This window comes from Eschrichtius robustus, chromosome 3 (assembly GCF_028021215.1).
Source record: "Eschrichtius robustus isolate mEscRob2 chromosome 3, mEscRob2.pri, whole genome shotgun sequence".
Classification (NCBI taxonomy): domain Eukaryota; kingdom Metazoa; phylum Chordata; class Mammalia; order Artiodactyla; family Eschrichtiidae; genus Eschrichtius; species Eschrichtius robustus.
This window is the reverse complement of record NC_090826.1, coordinates 44742094-44767787: the sequence shown is the minus strand read 5'-3', so window position 1 is coordinate 44767787 and position 25694 is coordinate 44742094. Positions and strand designations below refer to the sequence as shown.

General features: G+C 57.9%; 1 protein-coding gene across 3 annotated transcripts; it reads right to left on the bottom strand.

Moving 5' to 3' along the window:
* Positions 1-793: 793 nt before the first annotated feature.
* On the bottom strand, positions 794-23955 carry PODN (podocan). Of its 3 annotated transcripts, none has more exons than XM_068539897.1 (12): positions 23879-23955; positions 23402-23510; positions 16513-16879; positions 15022-15115; positions 13622-13686; positions 11872-11981; positions 10567-10723; positions 10147-10262; positions 8927-9584; positions 5679-5827; positions 4336-4545; positions 794-1740 (listed from the first exon to the last, which is right to left on the bottom strand). In XM_068539897.1, the coding sequence occupies exons 3-11, from the start codon at positions 16822-16824 to the stop codon at positions 4362-4364; spliced, it is 1845 nt and encodes a 614-aa protein (XP_068395998.1). In that variant the 5' UTR covers positions 16825-16879; positions 23402-23510; positions 23879-23955; the 3' UTR covers positions 794-1740; positions 4336-4361. The 3 variants fall into 3 exon arrangements, with proteins under 3 accessions (XP_068395998.1, XP_068395997.1, XP_068395996.1); XM_068539896.1 differs by having other exon boundaries at positions 16513-16829; positions 23879-23954; XM_068539895.1 differs by lacking the exons at positions 15022-15115; positions 23402-23510; positions 23879-23955 and having other exon boundaries at positions 13622-13714; positions 16513-16848.
* Positions 23956-25694: the final 1739 nt, after the last annotated feature.

Here is a 25694-nt window from a genome sequence, read left to right as displayed (position 1 = left end):
CCTTAAGGCCCAATCACCTAGGAGAGGTCAGATGTCAAGCTATCCTAACTCCCCACATGGTGTGGCCTGGCTTATTGGCCCCTTCCCTGTGTCACATCTCTAAGGGCCTTGGAGCAATGGTATCTGCTCCACACAAGGCAGGAACCTGCTCTTTCCTGGGCTTGACAGGAGCATGCTTACACACCTGCAGTAGTGAGGGGCCACTACTTGCTGGGCATCTCATCCACTTTGGGGCAGCTCTGCCCGTCAGAGGTTCTTCTTTGCCCTAAGCCGGGTACTGCCTTCTGGTCCAGCTCTGGCCCTGCTGGTGGTGGTGGTGCACTGGGCATGTCTGCAACCTCTTCCCTGGGCAGGTCTGCAGAGACCAGAGCCCCAGCTCCCAGGCCTGCCTGCAGCCCCTTTCCCACTCCAGCATCCTCTATGGGACAGACCCCATCAGGAATGCCCACTCAGTGCACAGGAGCCCTGAGCAGCCTGAAGCCGGCAGGTCCTTTGCTTGGATGCTCAGACCCTGGGAGTGCAGAGTGAGCTCACGGCCTAGTGTGGTGGTCCCAACCTGCTGACCTCCACCCAGCTGAGGGGCTGCACCTGCCTCCAGGCCGCCTTACCTGCAACTAAACCCTGCGTCCCTGGACCTCTGCCTGTGTGATTACTCTGTGGGCCCCAAGACCTGAACTCTGCACTGACCCCTGCTGGTCCAGAAGGTGCTGAGGTGCTTGGATCCTGCCCACCCGGCCAGGCATGAGCCCAGCACCTGGCAGGAAGCACACATAGACACGGCCACAGGCTGCCAGACTGGGGTAATGCTTTTATATTAGTTTTTCTGTAACAAGAAAAATCTGCTTTGAAGTTTTTATCATTTTTTTTTTTTCCTTAAAAAAGAATAAAAAAAACCAAAGGCACCCAGAACTCCCCTCAGGCCCAAAGAATAAAAAAGTTCTCTCATCGGTGCAGCTGGGCCCTTCGCTCTTGTTCTGCCCAGCCCCATGGCCTCCGCCTAGTTCCAGCCCAAGGGCCCTAGCGGCCCCAGACCTTCCCTCTGGCCTCAGGGGGGCTGGCCCATCAAAGATGTCCCTGCAGCCGGCCAGGGCCTGGCGGGGAGTGCCGGCCCCAGTGGTGGGGAGCAGGGTGGGCGGGCCAGGGCAGCAGTCCTGAAGGTTCCTGTCCCCAAATGCAGGGAAAGGAACAAAAGCCAGCTTTTGTGAATTCCAGAGGGTGCAGGCACCTGGCCGCAGAGAGGATGGAGGTAACTCTGTATCTTCCGCAAGGGACAGACGGACGGGCAGACAGTCAGACAGCAAGCTGCTCTGGCCATTTCTGGCTGGGGCAAGAGCTCTTGGCGGCATAGGCCAAGGAGGGCTGTTTGCATGTGACTCGTGTATGTGTGTGTATGTACATGTGTGTCCACGGGGCAGGGAACAGGCACCCATGAGTGCCAGGGCAGGTCAGACCCTTCATCGAGTCTGCAGGACTCAGGGGGTGATGGCGGTGTCGGGTGTGGGGCGAGAGTGGGGCATTTGAAGGATGATGTGCAGCCGTGTGGTGTGTGTGGGTGTGGTGTCTGCATGTGCCTGGCTGCGGATGAGCTGCAGGAAGGGGTGGGTGTGGGAGACTGGGTCCAGCCTGTGTGCAGAGCGGGGGCCCGGCAGGTGCTGTGCTGGGTGTGTCTGTGAGAGAGGCAGAGTGGGGACGCACAAGGCTCAGGCACGTGCTGCAGAAAGGCTCCAGCGGTCCGTCATCCTGCAGAACATGCGGGAGAGTCAGGGGAGCCCAGGGCAGACCCGCCAACCACGACCAGCCTGGGACAGGTAGATTAGAGCTGGGGGCTCTGGGAGGGTCAGGCAACTGCAGGCCTGAGGGGGAGGTGCCCCGGGGGTCCAGAGCCAGCGGGTCACCCACTAGGAGGTGCTCCTGGGGCGCCTGGTGTGGACTGGAGGGACTTCGGATCTCTCTGGCCTTTCCCAGGGCCTCTCCTAGGGTCCCGCTCAGCACATCTGACCGCGGCCAATGTCCTCTAGAGGGGGCAGATCTTCTCCACCCCAGGACCCAGGGTACCCCTCGTGAGGGCCACAGCATCCTCACTGAATGGCCAGTCACCCCAGTCGCTGACCCCTGGCTCTGCCTGAGGACAATGCGTGGAGAGAAGGGGCTCCAGCTTCATGGCCCAGGGCCCCAGGAGTCAAGTAAGATGACTCCCGAGCACTGCCTCTGGGCCTGCCCTCCACGCTTGGATAGCCAGCCCAGCACACTGCTCTCTCTGTCATCAGCTGGACCCCTTTCCCCACCTCCCTCTGTCATCCACCCACGGTATCCTCAACCCCCCTCAGGCCTCTCTCTGACCCAGGCCCCACTTCAATTCAGCATCCGAACAGTGGCCCAGTGGCCTCCTCCCATGGCCACACCCTGGCCCCAGGACCCCCAGCTCGGCTCACTCTGATTCTCCCTCCTGACCACACCTCTCCTCCTGTCTACTCGCCACCACTGTGTCCACTCTCCTACATCCCCCCCAGGAGACCAGCCCTTCCTGTCTGCACCCTCTTCCCTTCCCAGCCTGACCCCCAGCCTCCGCGAGGCAGCCATTCTCTTGCCAGTACCCTCAGTTTCCTTGTTCCTTGCCCTCCTGTCCCACACACCTGGCCAAAACCCCAGGCATGGATGGATCCAACTGGTCATCGTCTCCACACCCACCCGCATCTGCTGAGCACCTCCTGCTGCACAGAGAGGTGTGCATCAGGCAGGTGTGACTTCACGTCCAGCTACCAAGCCACTAATCTGCGTGTAACTGCAGCCACTCGGTCCTCCGTCCTGCTGCCACAGTGAAAGGAGCGCTGACCCTCCCGCCCAAGCCAGTCCTTCCTCCTGTTTCCACAGGGATGGCTACACCCAGCTCTCTTCTCTTATATTTTTAACTCCCCCCTCCACACTGCCCCTCCCCATCAGCCCTCAAGCCAGCTCTATTCCTTAAAAAAGGCATAACGTGAACAGAGCCCTGCCTGAACTTCACGCCCCCTTTCCCACCACCACCCTCTTTCATCTCTTTACAGTCAAACTTCTTAGAATTGTCTACACTCCCTGAACCCTTGCCTTTCCAGCCGCTTTCTCCACCCTCTTTGCCCCTGTAGCCGCTCCCCACAAGGTCCTGGTGACCTCCTTGTGGATAAATCCCGTGAGTCCGTGGCCATGCTCGGCTCCATCAGTCTGTCAGAAGCACGGCTGATTCCCTCTACTTCCAGAGAAGCCTGTGCATGGAGGCATAATGGGCATGCACATGTATGTGTGTGTGCACGCGTGCACACAGGGCACGTGTGCCTGGGGAGGCATGTGCGCATGTACTCGCATGCACACATGTGCATGCAATGGTGCACCTGTCCTGCATCTGTGAATGTGCGATGGAGTATATGTGTGTCTGTGTGTGCATATGTGTGGTGTGTGTTTGAGTGTGTGCTTTGTGCATATGTGTACATGTTTAGATGGGCGTGAGCGTGGGTACATGTGGGTTGGTGTGCTGTGTGCACATGCAGGTGTTTGTGTTGCATGCGTGTGTAATCACCCTCTGTTCTGGGCTGTCTGCATTCCTCCTGTCTCGGTGCCCCGGTGCTCTGTCCCAGCTCCTTCCTCCGTTCCCCTCTGGCTGGCCATGATCTCTCTCTCTCTCTCTCTCTCTCTCTCTCTCCCCCAAGGCAAGGTCCCCCAGCCTCCTGTGGCCTCAGTGACTGTTTCAAGGCTGACAATGCCTGGACCCCCATCTCCAGCCCAGACCTCGCTCCTGAGCCCCAGACCCACATATCCAGCCCACCCTGGACAGCTCCTCCAGCGCCCTCCAAACTCATCATTCCCCCCACCAAACCTGCTCCTCCTAGTACTGTCGTCCACCTGGAATTCCAAGCTAGAACTGGCATCTTGTCTTCTCCCTCACCCCATGTCCAGCAGGACTACTTGGGCTCCTCAAGTGTGCACCCCCAGACTCTGTTCAGGCCCATCTGCTTGTCTGCATCCTCAACGCCCGCCCCCAGCATCTCTGGCTTGGATACAGCAGTAGCCTCCTCCCGGGTCCCCACATTCATTCCCTGCTTCCACCATCCCAGCCCCTGTGCGGGTCCCATCAGGGATGCATCACCCTGCATGGAGGCCCCCGGCACCGGCCGGCCTCCCACAGGTGCACTGTCATACCCGACCTCTCACTCAGGGCCTGAGCATACCAAGTGCTCTAACAGATTTGCAAAATGAATGATGAAGCAGGGGACAGAGGGTGAAGAAAGGACAGAAAGACCTAGACCGGGGTCAGGGGCAGGAAACTGGTGAAACAGGTTAGCGCACCCCGCACAGACCACCTACCTACATCAGATCCGGTTACCCTGTCACTACCACCTTTCCTCTTCCTCCTCGTCCTCCTCGTCCTTGTCCTCCTCCTCTTCCTCTTCCAACCGGCCCCGGTCCTTGGAAACGTCACCATACTCATGGTTGCCTTCTATGTCCAAGACCTGCAGGTGCTTCAGCCTCCGGAAGGCACTTTCCACCACAGAGCCCACGGCCAGCTTGTTAAACCTGTGCAGGCCACCCACGTGGGGTCAGCGCCGGGGCCTGACCGCGCCCCACACTGACCCAGCCCAGAAGCGGAGCAGAGGGGACGGGCCCTCCAGGAAGACGCGCGGCAAACACAAAACGAGGCGGCTCAGGAGCATGCGTGTCACAGGGAGCTCAAGTTGTTCAACGTGGCTGCTGCTGGGGCGTAGGGGTGACCCAGGGCAGCGGAGGGAAGGCCTCCCCCATCTGTGCTCTTGCTATGATTTGGGGGGGGCAGACACAGACACCTTCTCTCTGCCTGCCCTTTGGCATTAACCTCTAGGCCTGAGGCTCCTGCGCTGCCAGCCTGGAGTCGCCTTGGTGCCAGGTGTGGAGGGGCACACAGACAAGGCCAGGGCCAAGCTGGGCCAGGGACACACTTAGGTTTGGGAAGGGGGAGGCTGGGCTCTGATCTCAGGCCCCCTCAACTCTCTGCACCTCAGTCTCTGCAGGAGCCGAGAGGCACAGGTCACACTGCACCCCGACGTCACCCAGCCTGGCCTTCTGGGTCACAAAGCCCCTGGGAGTGCACATACTGCCTTACTCTGATCTGTCTCCTTCTCTCTGACTTGGGGGGTGGGGATGGTGGGAAGAACCACCCTGGCTCTACTGTATGGAAGCTCCTTGGGTAGCTGGGTCCCCTGAATCATTCTAAACCCCCAGAACCCAGCGAGGACCTGAACATCTGCTGTCCTGGATCTGAGGTCCAGGCCCAGCCTGGCCAGCTGTGCGCATGTGGGACACAGTGGTCACCTATGCTCTCTGGGCCTCAGCCTTCCCAGCTGTAAATTGGGAAGATGCTTTCTGTGGTCCCTTCCTGCCACAGGAACATCAATAACACCCACATGCTCTGCTTTTTAAATCTTCCAAAGCCCTCTCACAAACCCATGAACCTCACCAGGCCTGGCCAGGAATGTCCCAACCCTTGAGTGCTAAGGAAACAGGGGCTCAGTGGGGTTCTGTGATGTACCCAGGGTCACACAGCTGGTCAGCAGGAAAGCTAGGCTTCAAATACTGACCTCTACCTGCAAGTGGTTCCCATATGCCCTGACTATCCTGCTGGAGCCGGGCCAGTCCCCAGAGGGGCACGTGCAGGGCCCCAGAGGACCTCCTACCTGAGAAAGATCCCTTTGAGGTTGGGTGTGGAGTCAAAGGCATTGGCGGGCACAGTACTAATCTTGTTGTTCTGCAGGTACAGGTACTCGAGCGACTCGGGGAGCCTCTCGGGGATATCCGTGAGCTGATTCCCGGCGATGTCGAGCAGCTGCAGGGGTGACCAGGGGAGCCAAAGCACTTAACAGCATGCCAAGCTCCCACCAACCCCAGAGCCTATCTAAATCTCATAACCCTGTGAGGTGGGGTCTATAATTATCCCCATTTCCAGATGGGGAAACAGAGGCTTAGAGAGGTTCAGAGATCTATCCCAGGCCATACAGCCTGTACGGGCTGGAAGCCGGTGCGCCTGACTCCGAACCCTTGTTCTAATTGATGTACATCCTACTCCGCTCCTTCTGCCTTCCCACAGGAATTCACGGCCAAGATGTCTAGGTGTCAAAGTCTTCCCTCCTTAACACACCTGTCACCACCATCAGACTAAAGACCCCAGAAGGGCAGGGGCTAGGGGTCCTCCAGTCTTTAAATCTCACATCAGTGGTATCAGATGAGGGTGGAGATGGGGATGCTCATTCGTGGATCTCAGGGCCATGTGGACAGGGGCCAGGGGCAAGGGTTCAAAGCCCACAGTGACCCTGGCATGGCAGCCAGGCCCCAGGCTGGCCAGTCTCAGAGTCACCACAGGCCTAGAGTCCAGGAAGCAGGTGGCCAGGAAAATGGGGTAGTTTTCCCAGGGAGAAGGACACACCTGCAGCAGGCAGGAGACCCAGACGTGCCCGGGCCCGACTCACTGCCTGACCCTCGGGCTGTCAGCACCCTTGCCCCGACACACACCTGTGCAGCCACAGGTGGGCTTCCATCATCTCTAAGCTCCCTCCTCACCCTGACGGGCTGGGGCTCAGGGCCAGGAAACTGGGGGCCATGAATCCAGATGCAAGATTCAAGGGGGGCACTCGCTTCAGTCACCTGAGGGAGCCTCCTTGTCACCTCCCCTACCCAGCAGGGCTCCCTGCTCCCCACTGGGTTCCTTCCACATGGTTCCAGCACTTCCTCATTCATTCCAAACATCCTCAGTGCCTGCCCATGGGCACTGGGGACATGGAATCCACTGAGACGCTGCCTCTGTGCTCAGGAAGCCAGGCTGGCAGGGGAGATGGACGCAACAATCTGACAATAGCAGCAGTGGAACTGGGCTGTGATAAGGGAGCCTGGGGGAGGCGCCCGATCCAGCCTCGGGTCGAGGGAATAGACGGCAGCCAGTGCAGGTGGGGGCTCTGAAGCAACAAGAGCAGCTGCTTGTAGAAAGATCCAACAGTGAGAGGAAGAACCCCCTCCACCAGACACCCCATCCCCGACTGGACTCACCCAGGCAGGCATCTAACCTGCCCATCACCGGTGGCTTCCTGGAGGAGGTGACAGTTTAGCTGAGTCCTAGGTATATTATAAGCTCTAGGAGGGTAGTGACCCTGGATCTGTTTTATTTCCCTCTGGGTCCTCAGCTCTAGAGCTGTGTCTGCACATGGTGAGGCTCGGTACAGGCTTGTGGAATGAATGAATGAGTAGGTGCCACCAGGGTGGAGAAGGTGCTTCCAGCAGAGGGGACAGTATGAGCAAAGCCCAGTGCACCTGGGAAACTGAGACGCTAGGCTGCGAGCAGGGGCAGACTAGGCCTTGAAGGCTGCGGCAAGGGTGCTGGTCTGGGTTCTAAAGGCAGTGGGGAGACACAGAAGGGTCCTGGGTGGGAGTGTTAGGTGAGCATGTTTTTTTCAAGATACCCTCTGACTGCATGTGGAATCTAGGAGTGCAGAGCTCCTAGGAAGCTGGGGTCCAGGCAAGAAATGGGGAAGGCTTGACTTGGTGGTATGAGCAGTAGGGATGGAGAGAAGTGGAGAGATGGGGAGATGTGATGGTAGAGTTGGCAGGGTTTAGTGACAATGGGCGTTGGAGGGCAGACAGCGTGCAAAGGGGGTGTCAGGGCAGCATCCACGTTTCCTGTGGACACCTGGGTGGATGTTGCCCCCTTCAGCGAGTTAGAAAATGCAGCAGAAGGAGCAGGTGTGGAAGAGAGGATAATAGGGTTTGGGCCCCTTAAGAATACCCAAGAGAGACCTGCACAGGTGGTTGGATCCTGGTGTCTGGCACTCGGCCGGGCTGTCTGGGTTGGCAGAGACCCCAGCTGCTCCTGCAGGGCCAGCTGCCAACCCCCAACTCCACCCTCAGGGCTCTGCCCCACCTCCCAGCCTCCCACTCTCAGGGCCTCTCCCCTGTACTCCCCTCAGACATCCCCACCCTGACAGCTCCCCACACAAGCATGTACTATGCACCTATCACAACGAGGGCCCGAGTCCAGCAGGAAACACAACAGACTAAAATGCCCGCCCCTTGTTCTAGCAGGAAGAGCAGACAACAAACAAGCAAACAGACGATCTGTTGTCAGAAGGGATGAGGGTTATGAAGAAAAACAAAGCAGAGGAAGGTGGCAGGCGGTGAAGGAAGACCTCCCAAGGAGCTTATATTTGAGCAGAGCCCTGAGGAAAAGGGAAGAGCAAGGCCTGAGGACATCTGGGAGAGAGGGGCCTGGTAAGGCAGCAGAGCCTCCCAGGTTTCTCTAATGAAATTCTCTTTCCGCCCCTCATTGGGTCGGCAGGTTTCACTTGTAACCAAGGGGGCTCAGTTCACATGGCCAGATAGCCCTCCTGTCTCAGACTCTGGCCACGGGAGCCACGCCCACTGACCAGTCCCAGAAACCTCAAGTACACCCCCCTAGACTCTGCAGACTGGTGAGGTCAGCACCCCTCACGGGCCTGCCGTCCTCCCCTGCCCCAAGCCCAGCCTTCTCCAGGCACCTATCCTTTGCCCACAGGTGGGTGAGCTCCACTCTCCCATGCCACCTGAACTGTCCCTGCCCCCGAGTCCTCCTGAACAATGCCCAGTGCCCCCCGCACCTGCAGCCATGACCTCCCCTTATCCCCACAGGGCTCCTCAAGCTTGTCTCTGCAGGTGGTGAGTTCTGCCTAGCCATGCCAGCTGAGCACTGCCCTGTGCTCCTGTACCACGAGCCCACCATACCCTGGGTATGGCCCAGACCCCCTACCCTAAGGCCCAGCCTTCCCAGCGGGTACCTCCCTCACGGCCCAGCCCTCCTGCCCACCCCTCACCTGGGCCCAGCAGATGGGTGGGCTAAGGGCAGCCAGACCAGTAGCCCCCCACACTGGCACAGCCCTGCCCCCGCCTCGCCCCGCCCCCTCACCTGCAGACCAGCGAGGTCGGCCCAGGCACGGGGGGCCAGGGCCCGGCTGCGCAGCCTGTTGCCCGTGAGGTAGAGCTCCCGCAGCTGGGCCATGCCGGCCAGCGCCCCGCGCGCCAGGGCGGCCAGCTCATTGCGCTTGATCTTCAGCACGTGCACGTTGCGCGGCAGCCCGGGCGGTAGCGTGCGCAGCCGGTTGCCTGACAGGTCCAGGGAGCGCAGCAGGCGGAGCTTGCGGAAGGCATCGCGGTGCACCTTCGGGCTGGTGATGCGGTTGTAGCTGAGGTTGAGCTCCTCCAGGAAGTAGGTGGTGGCGAAGTCGTCGCGGCCGATGCCGGTGATCTGGTTGTGCAGGATCATGAGGGTGCGCACGCGGCGGGGCAGGCCGCTGGGCACGCGCTCCAGCGCGTTGTTGTACAGGTGCACCGTGTGCAGCCGTTTGAGGCCCTGGAAGGCCCGCGGGTGGATGCCCTGCGCGCGCAGCTGGTTGCTGTGCAGCAGCAGGTACTCGAGGCTGCGGATGGGGGTCAGCACGTCTGCATCCACGCTCCGGATGGCGTTCTTCTCCAGGTGCAGCAGCACCAGGCTGCGCGGCAGCCCAGCCGGGACCCGCGACAGGTTGTTGCTGGACAGATCCAGGTACTCCAGGCTGGAGAGCTTCCTGGAGGGAGGCGGGGGATCAGGCCAGTGGGCAGGAGCCCACATGGCACTTGTTTCCAACATTATTCCCAAGGGAGGTGTGGCGGGGGACCTGCCTCTAACTCATCCCAGCTCTGCCGCTAGCTGACCGGGGGACCTCAATCCTCTCCGAGGCTCTCACTGGTTTGATTCAATGATATATTGGTATAGGAAGGCTCTAGCATGGTTTCTGACACATAATAAGAGTTTATTTGAAGACTAATTGTTTAACTAACGCCTTTTGTCCTTTTAGGCTACCCAGGCCCTAAAAACTGAAAATAGATTTGCCTTCAACAAGAATGTTTGAGCTTCTATTTTGCACGAAGAAGACAGCCTCTGCAAACATTTCCTTGCCTTACTAGAATTTTGGCAGGCCTTACATATCATTATTCTTGGGGACAGAAATGTCAGTAAAGGCAAAAGTCTCAAAGTTCCTTCTCTGTGGAAACTGGCCAGGGGCAGGTGGGCAAAGGCCTGGCCATGTGAGCCCTGGGAAGGGCTTCCTGGGTGCCGAGCTCACACTGAGGGCCCAGGTAGGGGCTCACCAGAAGGTCTCGTTGTCCAGGCCCTTATCAGTCAGGTAGTTGTTCTGCAGGTACAGCTCACGCAGGTTGCTCAGCTCACTGAAGGCCCCTGGTGGGATCTTCTCCAGCTTGTTGTTCTGAGAGGTGGGATGGTAGGGAGGGGAGCGTGAGGGACGGCCAAGGGGCAAGGGCAGAGCCTTGGGATGAGGTGTGGAGAGGGGTCTGGCGGAGCCACGGGGAGGGGCCCAGGCCTAAAGTACTCCACGTGGGGCTGACAGCCAGGTGCCCGGGCTTCTGCTTGTTTCTCCTCAGCAGACGCTGTGCCCGCCGGCACGTGCTCAAGGCCCCACAGCCTTACTGCTGTGCCCATGTGGGACTGGGCTCTTCCCCTGCTGTGGGTCCCTGCTCTGGCAGTGCTCCTCCCTGCCCTCTCCCTCCCACCTTGAGGTGCAGCTTGTAGAGGGCAGGTGGCAGGTGCTTGGGCACGTGGCGCAGGAAGTTGCTGGACAGGATGAGGATCTCCACGTTGCTGGAGCCATTGAACATGTTGTCCGGCAGCCCAGCATCCGCCAGCTTGTTGTTGTGCAGGTACACAGACCTAGGGGATGAGGCACAGGTGCTCAGCCACCCAGGCCTCCCAGCCCCGGCACCACCTCACCTGGGGAGGCTCCAGACCTTGCTCAGTTTGGGCCTGGGGCCCAGGGCACCCTCCTCCCATCTCAAGAATCTCAGACCCCGCCAAATCCAGTCCCCCCTACATAGCCGAGGGGACCAAGGACCCACCCCACAAGTCAGTGGAAGAAACAGGATTTCCTGACCCCAAGTCCCTGCTCCTCCATATCCTTCAAGGTTCTCAGTTGTTCCCCTAGTGTTGCAGCCCTGGAGTCCCTGCCTGTCGGCTTTACACAGCTGGCTCTGAGTTCTGTGGACTTCCTGAGAATGGTCCTATCCTTATCACCTCTTTGTCCCTAGTGCCCAGCACAGGATCCTGGCTCAGAGGAGGTGACCCCTCATTCATTCAGCAAATATACAATGAGTGCCTCCAGGTGCCAAGACTGTTCTAGATCCTAAAGATATAGCAATGGACAGAACCAACAAGCCCCTGCCCTCATGGAGCCACCATACTACAAGGGGAGAAGATAAGGAACAAGAGAAATCCATAGGCAATATAGTTCATTCTTGCTGTGTGGCCTCTCTTGGGCCTCAGCCATTTCATCTGTGGGAAGGGGCCATGCACAGCAACTCTGGCTCCTCCAGGAAATGGAGAGAATCGAGGTGACAGATTCAGGGACAGAGTGGCACTGGAGGTTGTCAGCACCTTCCCTCCCCAGCACCACCCTGCGCTGCTCACACACCTGTGCTGGGGGCCCTCACTCCTCCCAAAGCAGCTCTCAGCGAGGGATGGCTCTGCCTGTTGAAAGATGCTCCCTTCCCCCCGGGGGCTGGGGAAGGAGGGAAACACCCTCACTCGGCTCCCCGCAATTCCCCAGACATCACCCTCTGTCCTCGCCTCCTGTACTGATTCCTCCTCATCTTTTAGGGGTCAGTCTTCCAGATCCTGTACCCCTGCAGCCCTGGGCGTCTGTCACCGCAGCCCTGAGCATGGGGCATCATGCCTGCTCTGCACAGCATGCCCCTCCTCCAGGGCCTGTCTGGGCCCCTGGGCCCCACTCAGGGCTGGCAGCCTCTGCCTCAGCTCCTCCCTTTTCTCCAGCCTAAGCCCAGGGCCCCCCTCTGACCTCTGACCTCAAGTTTGGCTTCTGGCCAAAGGTGAGCCCGTAGATCTTGGTGAGATAGTTGGCAGCAAAGTCCACACTGATCAGGGCGTTTGGCAGGAACCGGGGTGCCAAGGTCAGCTGGAAAGGGAAGAGTTGGGTAGAAGGACCAGTGGCAGGTCAGAGGCTGCCGCTGAGTTACGCTACCTGCTGCTCCTCTGAGCCCCTTCAATTCGTCTCCTCCCTGCAACCAGAGCCATCTTTCTAAAATCCCCAATAACACAAAATCAGAAACTCTACAGGTCCCCATAGTCCTGAGCTTGGCATTCAAAGCTCTCCAGCCCGTCCCCTGCCCTGCCTGTTCTCCTGGTCTCTCCCCTCATTGCCCCCCAACACTGGCCCTCTGTGCAACCACAGTGAGCACCCACACTTCCCCAGACCCGGCTCATAGTGTCTACCCTTCATTCATTCAATAGTAGTCCCTGAGTCTGCAATATTCCAGGCACAGTTCCAGGCACTGGACATGTCCTAGGGAACAAGATACAGAGATACCTGCTTCCACCTCCACCACCAAAGCTTACATCCTAGTAAATAAACAGGAATAAAAGTATCTGAGAGTGATCACTGCTCTGCAGGGAATTCAAACAGACTGATGACAGAGAACGACTGGGTTGGGTGCTTGGAGAACAGGTAACACTTAAGGCATGACAGCACCCTAAATGCTGTCTGCGGGGAGAGCACCCACACAGCAGGGGCAGCGAGCAGAGGCCCTGTGTGTGGGGTCTGCCAGGCCTGGGGGTGAAGCGGAGTGTGAGGGGGCCAGTGGGGAGATAAGAGAGGCAGGCGGGCCCAGACCACACAGATCTGCGGGCCTTGGGGACGCATGTGGGTTTCTTCCTGGGCTGAGGGTGAAGCCACAGGAGGGTTTTAAGTGGGGAGGGGAGATGGAGAGGTAGAAGTGAGGCACGATTTTGTAAAGCCCCTCTGGCTGCTCTGCGGAGAAGGGGCAGCAAACGAGGAGGCAGGGGCTCCACGTCTGTGTCCCGCTGCGGGATGGCGGTCCTGGGCTGGTGGGTGGGGGAAGCTGAGGGCCTGCAGTGGGACCACACGTGCGTGAGCGAAGCACTCCTGGATTTGTGGCTCTGACCAGTGGTGTTGCAGGTAGTTGGAGATGCCCTTTCCAGAGGTGGGGAGACAACGGGATGACTGGGGTTTGGGGGCTGTGGCAGGAAGCACCAGTTCTACTTCTATTAAACATCTGGGGGAGATGCTGAGGAGGCAGGTGGACCTTTGAGTCTCAAGTGGGAGTAGGGGAAAGGCTGGAGACCGCCTCTGGACGTGGCCATGATGTAGGTGGGTGTTACAGACCAGGGAGGAGAGACAGTCTCCTTGAGAGTTCAGAGAGAGGGGGCCAGGACAGAGCCCTGGGGCAGGCCAAATATCTTGAGGTTGAGTGCCTTTATGCCTTCACTCATGCTGTCCCTTCTACTGTGGTGCCCTCCCCCTTGAGGCCTCTGGCTGAAATCCTATTACGCTTCATGGCCCTTCAAATGCCATCTCCTCCAGGAAGCCCTCCAGCACCCCTTCCGCATGGGGATGAGCTCTCACCCCACTACGCCGACGTAGGTCTCAGCCTCTGCCATTATCTGACCGCTCTGAAGCCCTGGGTCTGGGCCATGTCTGAGCAGCAATAGGAACCCAGCAGCCAGCCCAGAAGAGGCCCTGGTGAAAGTTCCCTGAGCTTAGCCCCCTGACACCCTGCCCTGCTGCAGGCCCCTCACCTTGTTATTGGCCAGGTACAGGTAATTGAGGTTGGTCAGATGCTCAAATGCCTCCTCCGGGAGCCCTTCAAAGGACAGGCATCGGTCAGAGCCCTGGATGAAGGAGACGCTACAGGGGAGCACGTGAGCACTGACCGCCCCCGCACCCACTCCACTTGCCAGGACAGGGAGGTACTCCCTGGGGCAGGTGTGGCTCTGACCCCTTCCCAGCCCCTCCCAACAGGCCTGCCCAGCCCCTTTTCCTTCCCCTGGCTCTCAGGGGCCCAAGCTGAGAAGAGCAGATGGGAAGTGTCCACTGAGAAATGACTGATCCTTCACCTACTCAGGGCAGCCTGGGTGGGAATGGGTCCCCGTAAGGTCAGGCCACAGGGCAGAGGACCTGCCAGGAAGGAGTGCTCCCTGGGGGCAGCCCCAGAAGGGTCCTCTTCATACCCAGCCCCACAGCAGGGCAGGGCAGGGCGGTGGCCTCTGAGCTTCCACCCCACCTGGCCCTCCCCTGCCCCATCTGGCAGATGCAGTGTCAGAACTGGGCTGTCACTGGGAGCCCGGCCAGGCTGGCCCTTCTCCAGTCCTGAAGTCGGCCTCGGACACTCGGTTCTGGGCTCCCAGACCCTCAGATGCTGGGACTCACCCAACTATCTGACTAGAGGGAACAGTTACATGAACTGTGCAGCATCCCTCCGCAGAACACCCTGTGTAAAATAATAGCCACGGAGAGTTTTTAGCAACATGAGATTTGCGGCTGAGCTAATTGCTAAGTGAAACAGAGCAGTTCTAATAGTTATAACATCCATACTATCAGTCCAGCTATGAATTTAAAAACACAAAGAAAAAGGACTGGACTGAATTCTGGTGATGGCTGTACAACATATGAACTTAACTAAAACTCATCAAATTGTACCTTTAATTCGGGTAAACCTTATGGTATATAAATTATGCTTTTTCTTAAAATGGAAAGAAATATACCAAAATGTCAATAGTGACTAAATTCCAAGTGGCAGAATTATGAGTGGGTTTTTTCTATTCCATTTTATTTTCTATATTTCCAAATTTTCTACTATAATCAGAAACTATTTTCATCATCAGAAAAATAACTTTTTAAAATTTGAGGACTCTATACTCTTTGATTCTAAAGGCCTTCTGTGAACTGAAGAGTCTGTGACTCTTCAGGTCCTGGAGTATCAGTTGCTCTGAAGCCTCTCCCTTGATCGGACTCCCAGGTCTCAGAAACACCCAGTGGCGGCTGTTAGGCAACCACAGGGAGCCCCTGCCATGGGGCCCCAATGCCAGCCCAGCCTAGGCCTGCTCTTTCCCATATGCCAGGGTCTGCAGGGCGGGGCCCCATGGGCACCCAGTTCCCTGCCTGGGGTCCTGGTCTCCAGCTCTGGGTGATCCCTCACCTCGGGAAGTCAGGCGGTTGTTCTGGAGGTTCAGAGTCTCCAGCCGATTCAGCCGGGAGAGCTCCCTGGGGTAGATCTTCTCCAGCTGGTTGTTCTGGGGAGTAGGGGGATGGGGGCGGTGAGGAGGCAGCATGAGGGGGTGCCCAGGACTCCTGCCCCGTTAGAGGCCTGCACTCACCCTCAGCCAGAGTCCCAGGAGCCAGTCCCTCTGTTGGGCACTTCCCTTGGGATTCTGCCCCTTGATGGACAAACCCTGGGGACTGGCTCTGAAGCAGGCCCAGATGTGGGCATTGCAGGCTCAGCGGTAACCACAACAGAGGTGTGGGTCCCCCTTCTAGGAGCACCGCGCACACGCACACGGGCATCCACAGGCAGTTCAAACTTGGAATGTGGTCTACCCTCCACACCTGCTCCCTGCATGTTCCCACTTAGTGACAGGTGTCCCAGCCCATTCTCCCCTCCTCAAGCCAGAAACCGCTTTTAGTTCCCTTTCTATGCCCTGTAGACCCCACTTCCCTTGGGATGCTTTAAAACCTGGGTCAGGTACCACCTCCTCCAGAAGCCTTCCTGGGTCGGACCAGGGGGCTGGATTAGGAGCTGCCCTGGCTTCACAGCACTAGTCCTTCTATCTCTATTTGTTATCTCTACCTGTTTAGGTCTCTGCCTCCCTCACAGACTGTGAGAGCCTCAAGGGCAGGGCATGTCCGAGACCTCCCTACATGCCCAGCACCCCACACAGGAGCAGAGGCATACAGCAGGTACACAGGAGCTATTTGATGAATGAAGCAACAATAAGTGCTGCCCTCAGCTCGTCCCTTTCCCTCACAGGCTACCCCGGTCTTGGGCTCCCACCACTGGCCAGCCCAGACCCCACAGGGCTACGTGACCGTGGGCCGGTCACTTTCCTTCACTGGGCCTGGTCTCCTCTGGAAATGGGTGCGACAGACCCTCCCTCTCCCACAGGGCTGCTGGGCCGCACGAGGGTGTCATGGGCGCACCAGCGCTCCCAGAGTCCCCGTCTGGAATGCCGTGTCCCACTTCTAGAGGTTCTAAAATCTAGCCTATGCCTCAGCTGGGGAGAGCATTCTGTCCCCTGAGCCCCCAGGGCGCCCCGGGGGGGTCTGCTTTGCTCTCACTTTCTTGGCCTGTAATGGAGTCTGAGGTGCCCTGTCTGTCCAGAGGGTCAGCTGCCGGGCAGGTCTGTGTCTGTTCTCAGGGCCTGACTCTGCTGACAGGGCCTCAGCCCAGACTCCTCCCGTGAGACAAAGCACGTCATGAGGTCACCGTGCTCTGTGCCTGGGACGCGGGCCGGGTGGGGTGGGGGGCACGCCCCGTGGTGGAGCCAGCCTCCTCGAGTCTCACCTGCCCTGCGTCTGGGGGATGGGGAGCCCCGGGCAAGAGCCGGGGCTGCGGCGGCGCGGGTGGTGCTGGGGCGGGAGTCACCGTGTGGGGGGCGGGCCCTGGTGACCGCTGGCGCGGCGCCGGCCTCACCTGCAGGGACAGGTGGTTGGTGTGCTCAGGCAGGTCCCCCGGGAACTCGCGCAGGTCGATGCCACCGCAGTCCACGACCCCCTCCTGGGAGCAGGCACAGTCTCGGGGGCAGTCGATGGTGGGCGGGCCGCGCCCCGGCTCCTCAGGGCTCAGGACCAGCACCGGCTCCTCCTCCACGAATTCATTCTCTTCAGGCCTCAGGCTGTGGGCTCCACTTCGGCCAGACAGCGGGGCCCTCACGGCGAGCCCCGGTCCCAGCTGCAGCTGCAGCGGCAACAGCAGCAGGAGCAGCAGCGCCCTGCTCCGGGCCATGGTGCCTGCAGGGGGGGTCGAGTCAGACCCACCTGGGCGCCAGGGCTGACTTAACCTGTCAGGTAGAGCAGGCAGGGGGCCAGGGCCCACGAAAGTCGTAATGGGGCCCTCCAGGCCACAAGGCAGAGCCCACTCTGGACCCTGTCCTCAGCATGCATCTGACCTGCTGGCTGCCGCCCTCCCCTCCCACCCACCCCCTCGGGGCTGCCCTCTGGAGGGGTCGGGGTGAAGTGAAGCCCTGTCCTTAGGCAGGCCTGCAAAGCCTCCCACAACCCTCACCGGGCCTGGCCTCAAGGAATCTGTACCCCCATTTCACAGAAAGGAAAGCTGAGGCCCAGGAAGAACTGTGACTTGCAGGGCTTGGCCTGGACTTTGCTGAGCTCTCGCTGCCCTGGCACAGGCAGTGCTGAGGCCCTGTCCCTCCTCCAGCAGCCACAGGCCATGGTGGGCCAGCACCAGCAGGGTGCGTCCCAGCTCCTCAGCTTGCCATTCTAGGATCTTCAGGACGTGCGTGGCCCTACCTCTCTTCCAATTCCCCCCCTCACCTGCCCCGCTTACACAGGTCTGTTTAGTATAGTAGCTCCTCCCTCCAGGCCTTTGCATGTGCGTTCCTTCTGCCTAGAACACCCTCCCCCTCCCCTGCGCAATCAGCAACCTCTCCAAGAACCAACTCCAGTGTTAGATCCCCTGAGATAACTCTGAGATGTCCCAGGGCTCTGCATCACTTTGTTGCCCCAGGGCTTTGCATGAGTTCGGTTGGGTTTTGAATATGTGATGTTGTCTTTCTCCCACACAGGGCTGTGAGCCACTCTCTGTCTCTGTGTGCCAGGCACAGAGTAGTCATTAGTGAATGGAGCTGCTGCTGCCCCCAGAGCCCCCCAAGTCCTGTTCCTGCTTACACCCTCAGCTGCCCTCACCAGGGCCAGCTTTGCTCACGTGACCACTGCCACCTGCAAGAAACCACTCCCCAGCATGTTCCCTTGGGACAGCAGGGAGAGGGGGTATAGGGATGGCCTCAGGCCATTGAGGAATTTGCTGGGGTTTCATCCTCCAGGCAGCCATGGGCGTGGCTTGGCTCTGGGCTGGTCCCTGGAGCTCTCCTTACAGGGACTCACTTAGAAAACATGTCTGGGGTGTGGTAAGTTGTAACAGGTGGTAGCTCAGGTACACTGACTCTGGAGTCATATACACCCCAGTTCAAGTCCCCCTCTATCACTTAGTGGCTCTGACCTTGCTGAGCCTCAGTTTCCTCATCTTACAATGCAGATAATATATCTAACCTCAGAGCTCCAGGGAGGAGTCAGCAAGATAGCAGATGCAAAGCATCTAGCACCCATTAGGTGATGAGGCGCTGCTATCACTGCTGCAGTGATTATGAACGCAGGTACAAGACAAGCGTCCAGGCCTGGGGGCACCTGCCGCTGTCTGAGCCTCTCTCCCCACCATTAGAGCAGGGATCACAACACAGAGTGGTTAGAAGGGTCTGACGAGATGCTGGGCCTGGGAGGGTTGGGCACACTGGGAGCTTGATGATGACACTGATGTCTGGTTAAGAAAGCAGGCTCTGGAGCCAGAGAGCCGGGGCTTCGAGCTCGGCTCTGGCTCTTATCAGCCGTGTGACTTTGGGCAAGTTTTGCCACCCTCTAAACCTCACCTTCCTCACCCATCCATTGGGTGGCCACAGAGCTGTCCTACTGGGGATACTGTGAGAGTCAGTGGGATGCACGTACTGCACACAGTAAGTGCTCAATAAATGTTAGCTCTCTGCTAATTAGCTCTACCACTAATATCTGATCCATGGGCACTGTTCACATCCCAACCACACCGCTCTCCGCTTCAGAAGCCCCTGCTTCTTCCCTTTCCCATATAGCTCCTGATTGTGCTTTTCCGGTCCAGTCCCAGGCCCACCTCCTCCCAGATGTGGCCCTCCTCCTCCTAGCCTCCTGTGAATTCCTGCTGCCCTGTGACTGCTGTGGTATTTCAGATACTGCTTCGCCTTACTCGTTGGCTCAGCCAGCTCTCGAAGTTGAGGCCCCATCTGCCCCAGCCCTGTGCTGGGCACGGAAGATACAGGTAAAGTACACAAGGCCCCTGCCCTTTGTTGTCAGGAGGCAGCAGACCCCAGTACAATAACCACGGCCCACCAGACTGGATGAGCCCTGTAAAAGGGGCCCCAAGGTGCACGAGGCCCCAGAAAGAAAGCTGTGAGGAGAGAGAAGAGGGCTGGCAGCCTGGATTGCTTGACCCTATAGGTAGGTCCGGAAGGCCTAAGCAGACTTGGGCCCCAGCCACTGGCCCAGCAGAGCACCAGGGAGCCCAGCACACACAGCTCCCAGGCTCCATCGGCAGCAGTGAGCGATGCATGCTGCAGCCCGGCCCTGCCTGCCCTACTACACCCCTGCTGCTCCATGCCCTGACCAAATGGGCAATAAATCCTTGGCCAGTCTACAGACCATCATTCCCAGGGCACGTTATAACCCCCCAGCTAGGTCAACAGCCTTCAGTCCCTGGCGCCACCAGCATTACACCAGAGTCTCCCCACCCTGCCTGCCTGCCTGCCTGACCCCACTGCAGATCCAGACTCTGGGAGGCGGAGTATGGGCACAGGCCCAGGCCCCAGATTCAATCAGGGCAGGAGGCCAAGGAGAAGGATCCTCCCCACATACTCTGTACACTCACCTTCAGTTTCATATCTGTAAAGATCTCTAAACTGTATCTGTAAAAATATTTATATTAACATCATGAACCATATTGAAAATGTTATCCTCACCACTTTATAGATGAGGAGCTGAGGCCCAGTGGGATTGGCCAATGTAACACAGCTGTTAAGTGGCAAGGCTGAGCTCCCAGCCTGAGTCTTAACCACAAAGCCATGAGACCCTTCCCTGGGCCAAGCACAGCTGGGCACCAAGGACCCAGACAGACAACTCAGGTATGTCTGCTATGCTTAAAAAGCTCACACCTGCACTGTCGGATGTGGTGGCCACATGTGGCTACTGAGCACTTGAAATGTGGCTACTCTAAATTGAGAGGTGCTATAAGTATAAAATGTAGTGTACATGGATTTCACACACTTAGTACAAAAAAAAGTAAAATATCTCATTAACATTAATGATATCTTATAAAATATCTCATTTGTTTTTATAGTGATTACATGATAATATTTTGGATATTTTGAGTTAAATCATTAAAGTTTTGCCTGTTTCATTTTACTTTTTTAACGTAGCTTCTAGAAAATTTTACATTACACACTTGTGGCTTGCATTTGTGGTTCACATTATATTTCTAATGGTCAGCGGTGGTCTAGACATTATGTGTAAATTAAGTATTATAATCCCAGTGTCATCAGAGGTGTGATAGAGGGAATCTAGCATCCATAGGGACCCAGAGAAGGCCTAGGTGTGCCCGAGGCCTAAGTCTGCCGGATGCCAAGAAGACTTCCAAGAAAAAGTGATGCTTTATTTAGCCACGAAGGATGAATATCAGGCAAAAGGAAAAGAGTGATACAAGCAAGGGGGTCAGCATGTGCAAAGGCCCTGGGGCAAGAGAGCCCATGTTACCTCTACAAAGCTCACTAGAGTGTCTGGTGTGGTGTGTAGGGACTGGGAGAGATGCAAGTGGGCAGCGGCCACAGTCCAAGCCAAGAAAGAACTTGAAAGCCAGGTTAGGAAGACTGACCCTTATCGTAGGAGAAATGAGGAGCCATTGAAGGGCTGGAGTGTGGCATAGGCAGGTTTACGGAGGGACCAGTGGGGAGCTCTCAGAGGCTGTGCAGTGGTGTAGGCAAGGGATAATAAGCCTGGTCTGGGCAGAGGGAGGTGCTGGGCTGCAGGGATGGAGAGAAGGAGGTGGATTCAAGGGAGAGGGAGGAAGAACAGACAGGGCTTGGAGAGTGGTGGCCCCAGTGCCACGTCCCCCTCCTCCTAGCTTGGCCAGCCACCCTCAGGATGTTGGGATCCTGGGCAACTCCAGCTCCATCACCTAGTTTACTGTGTGACTTTGGCGACATCATTGACCCATCTGAGTCTCAATTTTTTTAGCTTCTCTAAGAATGTGGAGCAAGATAAGCCCCCAAAGCCCCTTCTTTGTGCCTAGCCATGTTGGAGCTGGGTGTGGAAGAACAGAGGAGAGAGCCTTCCTAGTCTCTGGAAGTCCCCAGAGTGAGGAATCCCCCTGGTGAACAACAGCAAATGCTGGGCGAGAAGGGCAGCTCAGTCCGTGGTGAGTTGTTCCAATCCTGACTGCTGTGTGAGCCTGGACAAGTCACTTCACTGCTCTGAGCCTCTGTTTACTAGTCTAGGCAATGGAGATGAGAGCTCCTCACGAGGTGTAAATGAAACGACGTGCCCAGCTGATGCTGGCACCCAGCAAGTGCAACATACTTGGGGTTACTGTTACTGAGGAAGTACCTGGGACCCACTATCACCTACCCATCCACTCACCCCAGGGAACCAAACCTTAAGGTCCTGAACTGCTTAAGTGGGGGATTAAGGCAGGACTAGAAGAAGGAAGGGGAAGGGAGATCCAAATCAGGAGGTAGATCCTCAAACCCCAGCACCACCTTCCTTCTCCACTCAAATTTAGTAAAGATTTGCTGACCACCTGCTCTGTGCTGGGCCCTGAACAGCTGTTTCTTATTGACTATAACAGAAATCCCAAGACTAAGAGTTAGTTTTCCTATTTTGCAGATGAGGAAACTAAAGCACAAGGAGGCTCCCACTGCTGCCCATCCCCAGCAAGCTCCTACTCAAACGCTCCTGCCCTGGGAAGCCGCTCCTGCCCCCTTGGCGGGGTTAGGGAGTTCCTTGATGCTCCCACAGCACCCTTCAGGGCTCAGCTGAGCCTTCACTGACTCCCCAGGCAAGGAGCAGGTGCTCAGGAAATGTTTGCTGAATGAAGGAATGTAGTTGTGGAAGGCAGAGTTGGAAAGAGCTACAGCATTATTATCTGGTCTGATTCCCTCAGTTTACTGATTAGTATTTTAAAGGCAAGGCCAGGATTAGAATTTGTGTCTTCTGACTCCTGCTCAGAGCCTTGAGCCGGTCTTGAAGACTGAGGAGGAGGAGTTCTCCAGGTGGAAAAAGGGGAGGAAAGGCACTCAGGGCAGAGGACAGGGCATGAGCAAAGGCACAGTATGGGGAGGGCAAAGAGGGAGCTATGTTTAAGGAAGGGTAACAGGGAAGGGAGGTCCAAGTCTACAAGGGCATCAGGCACTCTGCTAACGGGTTGATGGTAGGGAGCTATCAAGGGTTCTAAGCTCTTATGGTTGGAGCTCTTACGTAGGACTCTACCAGGCCTAAAGGTGCCACCATTAGTCACCCCTGTCCCAAGATTCAGTTAGAAGGGACAAAGTATGCTCCCACAAGATTTCATGAAAGCATTCATGTGAATCTGACATTTCTTAACTTGCACTCTAGTTTAGAATCGGCTGGGCCCGGGGCCCTAAAAGGGGACATGACCACCCAGGAGCTCCCGTGGTGCCTTGTGTAGCTGAGTCGACCACAGCTTCACCTTCCCCAGCCAGCCCGAAGTCGTAGGGCAGACGCTCAGGTTGCGTGACCCTCCGTCGTTCCGTGATGCCCTGCAAGCGCAGGGTGCGTATCCTTCTGCACCCCCCAGACCGGATCGGGAAGGTCAGTGCCGCACGCATGCACGCTTGTGTCTGCTCCTCTCCTGAAGTTCAGGCTGCACCTGCCTCCCACCCCCAGCCTCGGCCCCAGCCCCGGGGGCCGCCAGGAGCTCGCCGACGCCCCCTCTTCCACCTGACGGCGCATCAGGTATTCTAACGCCACGATCTTATCCTCAGCCCAGGCCAGCCTGGCGGTTCAAAGCCCTTCAGGCTGGGGGCTTTGGCCGCTTTCGCCGGGGGGCGCCGGCCTCGCCCCCCACCCCGCGCTCCGCGGCCACCCCCCTGCCCCCTCCTCAGTCCTGCTGTCCCAGCGGGGAGGCAGCCGGATAGACAGACAGACTGACACCAGGCCCCCAGCTGAGAGCTCTGGCTCAGCGATTGCGCGGCGCGGGGCCGGGGAGCCAAGCCAGGAGAAGGTCGGGAGGGGGACGCACGGGCTGTCCGCGCGCCCTGGGGGCAGATCTCTGTCCCTCTATAGGCCTCAGTTTCTCTGTCTGTAAAGAGGTCGAAGGGTGGGCTACCTGGGATGAGCTGACGTGGAAAGACACTGGTATACTCAGCGCCCAGGCGCTAAGTACAGGGGTCCTCGACCCTCCCCGGTTCCACCTGCCCCCCACATTCCCTGTTGCCTGCCCGTGTCCTTCCACTCCACCCCCCACCCCATCCGCCCTCAGATTCTTTCCAGATGTGCGCAGCGGGAGGGGCCGGGGCTGGGACCAGCCTCTGGCCGGAGAGGAGAACAGGCCCCTGCGGGGTGGGGATCGCGGGGGGTCGCGCCCCCGAGGGAGAGCTCTCCGGCCGCGCCCTCCGTGTAGGGCTCCGACCGAGGGGGCGAGATGCGCGGCCCCGCCGGGCCAGCTGCTGGAGCCGTCGCACCAGGCGGGAAGTCCGAGTCCGCTGCCCAGCTCGGCCCGGCCCTCGGCCCACCCAGGCGCCCGAGCCTGGTACCTGCTGCGCCCCCGCGCCGCGCCGCGCCCCGCCGGCCGACCGCGCTCTCCCGAGTCTCGGCTGCGCTCCGCTGGCGCGGGCTCCTTCCATTCAAGTCCAGCCGTGCGCTCTGCGACGCAAGTTTTGTTGTGGGTTTTCTCCTCCCCGCCTCTCCCCCGCCCCCCACCCCACCCGCCCCGCGCGCATCTGCTGGACGCCGGCCTCCTCCGGACACAGGCGTAGGGTCCTCGCAGGCGGGGGCAGGGGAGGGCCCGCCTCTCCCCGCGTTGGACTGGGCCGAGCCCCACTTCCCAGGGAGGCAGTGCCGCCGCACGGACCCCTCACCCGCTCTCCGCCCTGGCGGGGCCGCCGTACTCCGCGCCCCCCCGTCCCCCCGCCCCCGCTCCAGGAGACTGGGAAGGCGGGGTGTCTAGCCCGCAACGCTTCCTAGTTCCCAGCCTTCCCAAGTGGAACTGGACCCCCTCTAGGCCCCAGCACCTGAAAGGAGGGCCGGAGAGAGGGCCCCTTCCACCAAGTGCCTCGTAGCTCTTCCTTCCTCACGACAGAGGATTCTGCAACCGCTCCAGGCGCGAGTACCTTTACATTCACTCTCCCACCCGGCGGTCCTGGGCCGTGGCTAACGGGGCCTCCAGCCAAGACCCTGCTGGGCCCCTTCCCGGAAAATTCCCCCCACGTCCACCTCGGCCCTGGGCCCACAGCCTGCCGAGCCTTGAAGGACGATAAATTGCGCTGGGAGTAGGGTGCATGCGGATCCCAGTCGCAGTTAGACTAGGGGGGTGACCCGTGAGCCCTCGCGGCACCATACTGCTCCCAGGAGCTGAGAACGTTTCCAAGTCAAGGAGCATTAACTACTAGCAGCTGAAGCAACACCGTTTGGCGCCAGGGTCTTAGGTGGTAGAACGCGGTCAGGCTGGGTTTAGGTGGTACTTGGCACCTCCACGGCCTAACAAGGCTCTCCCCCATACCTGCTCTGGCCTGTGGACAGAGCACCCCCAGCTACCTTACGTGGCTGCCCTCCTGCTGGAGAGGGAAAAGGATAAGGGACTGAAACTTGGGACTACTCGCTCAACTTAAATTGCCAGGGCCCTGAATGAATGAACAGCTGGTGTAAAGCCTCCAGACCTTTCACTGCTTCTGCTACCGGATCCTGACTGTACCACATGCATTACTCTCTAACCTTCACAACCCTGTAAGAGAAGAACTGCTGTTGCCTCTGTTCACAGGTAAGGAGACAGCCTTAGAAAGGATAAGTGACTGGGTAAAATGACCAAGTGTACTCTTCCCCACAGTCCAAGTTCTTTCCATGATGGAGACAGGCACGTAACTTGAGCAGCCAAGTGCTGAGCCTGGATTTGAACCCTGGACTGTCTGTTTCCATTACATCAGTAACTCAAGAACTCAAGAAGGGGAAAGGGAAATATTTTGCCTTCTTTGGCCTCAGATTCCAGCTTAAATTTATGAGAGTTGGTATGATTCACAGGATTGGACAGGAGCCAACACAGAGATGCATCTCATGTCTTCTCCTCAATTCTCCTTGAGCCTAGATTCAAGTGGAGCTAGAAGAGCACGATTCTACTGGTTTGAATACCCATGAACTAAAGACAACCTTCTAGAAGGACAATGAGAACCAGCACATACTGAGTGCCTACTAAGTGCCTACTACGTTAAATCCTTGAAGATCTTAATCATCCCAACCCTGTGGGGAAGGTATTCTCCAGCCACAGGGCACACCACTTCCCCCTGCCTGCCCCACCCCCTCCCCTCAGAGAAATAGGCTCTTCTGTGGAATGCCAGGCCAGGGCCCACACATGCTCTGTGGCTGCCCAGTGCTGTAGGCACAAGCTAAATTCACCTGGCTGAAGTCTTATATGCAGAAATCACTTTGAGTGTCTCTGGTGGGAAATGGAGACAATCCTGGTGCTCTCGAAGCAGATCCTCTAACTTTCACATGGGCTGTCAAGACAGAGTAGAGTTTGAAATTTAGATTTCCTGAATCTGCTTGTGCTGCTTTGGTGCCTTCATACTGCCCCTCAGTTTCAGCTCCTGTCTAATATTACTGTAGTGCATGGTGTCAAGTACAGGCTTTGGACTTAGATTTGGGTTCAAATCCCAGCCCGGTTCAAATGTAGATAAATATTACCTACACCTCACAGAATGTCTAAATTAAATGAGAAGGTGGAAGTACAGGACTCTGCACAGCACCTGGCACATGGTCAGTGCTCAATAAATGGCGGCTGCTATTACTACAAAACTATCACCGAGATCTGACTGAACATTCACGGAACATTATTAA